The sequence below is a fragment of the Drosophila subpulchrella genome, chromosome 2L (assembly GCF_014743375.2).
Source record: "Drosophila subpulchrella strain 33 F10 #4 breed RU33 chromosome 2L, RU_Dsub_v1.1 Primary Assembly, whole genome shotgun sequence".
Classification (NCBI taxonomy): Eukaryota; Metazoa; Arthropoda; class Insecta; order Diptera; family Drosophilidae; genus Drosophila; species Drosophila subpulchrella.
This window is the reverse complement of record NC_050610.1, coordinates 6789736-6792470: the sequence shown is the minus strand read 5'-3', so window position 1 is coordinate 6792470 and position 2735 is coordinate 6789736. Positions and strand designations below refer to the sequence as shown.

Below are 2735 nucleotides of genomic sequence, written 5' to 3'. Positions count from 1 at the left end.
ACGATCATTTATTTCGTGGTAAAAATATTTTAAATATAAGTAAATAGATACTACAAAATATTTTTGAGGTTCCTAAGTTTTTCGAAAATCCTCTTTAATCAGGATCGCCGTTCCCTGAGACGAAGATGCAATCCATTGTCGGATTTTAGGGTCAAGACCGCCGATAAAACTGGATTGTATTTGTGGCGCCCTGCCTCGCACTTTAGTTTTTCTCCGGGGGAAAGTCCAAGGTAAGTGTTTATTCGACCATCCTTGGAGACCAACTCATCGACTGCTGGGAGCACCTCAAAGGATCGCACTAACTTAGATATCACAGTCTTAAGTTCTAGGAGGGCGAACTTTTGCCCAATGCAGTTACGGGGTCCAGCACTGAAAGGTAAATACTCAAACGGTCCTGGTTTTCCCTCTTCAAATCGCTCAGGACGAAAATGATGGGGGTCCTTGAAGATGCGATCATTGTAGCCTAGCAGTACGAGAGCTAGATTAAGAGTGGTGCCTTTGGGAAATATAGTTCCATCTAAGCAGGGGATATTTTAAAATAATAAAATATATATATTTATTTTAATCACAAACACTTACTGATATCGTAGTCCTTGTCACAATAGCGGCCAATAAATGGGACACTGGGATAGACGCGCTGTGCCTCCTTGATAAACAGATCTAGATATTTCATTTGAGCAATCTCCTGGAAATTCGGATTCCTGTTCATATCATTTCCCATAATTTCGCACTGCTCTTGATACAGTTTCATCTGTTATATAAAGAAGTAAGTTAGCAAAATAAAGTTACGTTTGAATTCTTCGAATCACCTGAACATCAGGATGTCGCGAAAGTAGATAGCCTGCGAAGGACACTCCAGAGGTGGTTGTATCGTGTCCCTCGAACATAAAGGTGGATACCTCCTCGTAGATCTCTTGCCGTGTGAGAGGACGACCATCGATGGTGGAAGAAAGCAGTGTGTCCAAAAAGGCCATCTTTTTCCGGGGCAAGGAGGGATCCTGCTGCTTCGTAGAACTTCCATTCTGCAGCGCCTCTACGCGCTTTTCAATAATGTCATAGGTAAAGTCCTGCAGCGTCTTCAATGTTCGTTGATAGGCCGCAAACTCAGGTGATAGACTAAAGACCCTTTGGGAACGCTTAAAAGGATGAAAAGCTCGCATATTTAAGTTGTAGCACATGCTAAAAAGAAAGTATTATCTCTCGATTTGTTATTTAAAAAGCCTATTTTCAAAACTCACTCTCTGAAGGCCTGAACAATGGAGGAATCACGCTGCTCCATCGCATTGATGGGCACTCCCATGGCCGTGTCACAGATCACATCCAAAGTTAGATAATTGGCATGTTCTTGGAAATCAATGATACTGTCTCCAGCACTTGCTTTCTTCAGCTGATCCATAAACTTACTGGAGTTCTTGTTCATCACCTCGTGAAAGTCCTGCAGGATGTTGAAGTGAAATGATGGGGTAATCATCTTGCGATGCTTGTGCCATTTGCTGCCATAGCTGGTTAGAAGACCAGAACCCAACCAAGGATGCAATAGGTCGTATATGGTGGACTTTTGTATGAGCTGCTGACTGTTTAGAATGTACTGGAGAAATATCAAAATAAGTTAATGATTATTGCTTTGTTTATTTCGTTAGCTTTTAAGATAGTATCTAGGAGAATATAACTATTCGTATACATTTACTCTATAATAGACTTACCTCCAGATGCTTGGGATTGGTCACCACAATGTGAGAACTGTATCCGATCCAGAAAAGAAAGTTATCCTTGCCATAGTCGTACCACCACTTAAAGAACGTGGCCAGAATTTCTGTGGAAAAGAAACACTAGTGAGATAAGGTCAGTATGATCTTTGCTCACATGGCGGGAATTTCGCCACTCCAAGTGGTGTTCAGCCAGCCGGTTATAGTACGACTGATAACACCAGCTTATCATCACTTATCAGTTCCCAGTCTAGACCGCTAGACGAGCCCCCATTTCAGGAACTTGGTTTCGAACTGACCTGCCGGATTCTTGCCAATGCGATTGGCATTTCCCAAAACGGGCACCGGACTGGGTCCATTGAATTCCTTGAGCAGCTGGCGGCGATGCGATGCCCTGAGTTCAAAGTACACCAGCACGATCAGTGGCAAAATTACTAGAGCGAGCACAGCGAACCACATTTTCTACTACTGTTTTGGAGAAACCTGTTTGGCTAGCAGCTACAAAATCAGAACCGATCACCGCTGGAGAAGATTAAAGAATCGCTTGCGTCGCCTGCTTTTATAGCTAAGCCAGGTTATTCAGCTCGCTCCCGATTGGTCCAATGTGCGATTAGGCAAGTAAAACTCTCCCAGCTCTTCCTATTCACATTGCAATCGGCTTTCGCATGCCCTCTGGACTGGTATCTTTGAAGAATCGAGTCGTGATTGGGGGTCATAGTCCACAGTTCTATTCCATTTTTATCATATTGCACCCACCATAAGATCGTAATTTATATAGTAATCTCTATAGAGATCTTAGAAGTCATTAAACTTGTTGCAGTAAATTTATATATATTTGTGAAATAAATATGATAACTAACCTTTTCTTTCTTGGTGGGTTACCGAAAATTTTTTTCTATCGAAAATATGCCTTAATAAGAATTTTATGAGGTTAACTTTAAAATTAAAATTTAAAATTAAATCTTTATAAAAAATGGAGTTTAAGTTAAGTTTAAGCTTTTCAAATTTAAAATCTGTTTTTACAATAAA

General features: G+C 41.0%; 1 protein-coding gene across 1 annotated transcript; it reads right to left on the bottom strand.

The window, feature by feature from the left end:
- Positions 1-2222, bottom strand: LOC119546206 (cytochrome P450 4e3). Its single transcript, XM_037852342.1, has 6 exons — positions 2006-2222; positions 1704-1813; positions 1239-1588; positions 810-1179; positions 580-751; positions 1-517 (listed from the first exon to the last, which is right to left on the bottom strand). The coding sequence occupies exons 1-6, from the start codon at positions 2163-2165 to the stop codon at positions 99-101; spliced, it is 1581 nt and encodes a 526-aa protein (XP_037708270.1). The 5' UTR covers positions 2166-2222; the 3' UTR covers positions 1-98.
- Positions 2223-2735: the final 513 nt, after the last annotated feature.

Bases quoted from the DNA above. Each gene is read 5' to 3' on its own strand.
- LOC119546206 (XM_037852342.1), bottom strand. From the start codon at position 2,165: ATGTGGTTCGCTGTGCTCGCTCTAGTAATTTTGCCACTGATCGTGCTG. The intron at 1,180-1,238 runs GTGAGTTTTGAA...CTTTCTTTTTAG, and splicing joins ATTGTTCAGGCCTTCAGAGA to CATGTGCTACAACTTAAATA. The intron at 752-809 runs GTGATTCGAAGA...TTTATATAACAG, and splicing joins CGCGACATCCTGATGTTCAG to ATGAAACTGTATCAAGAGCA.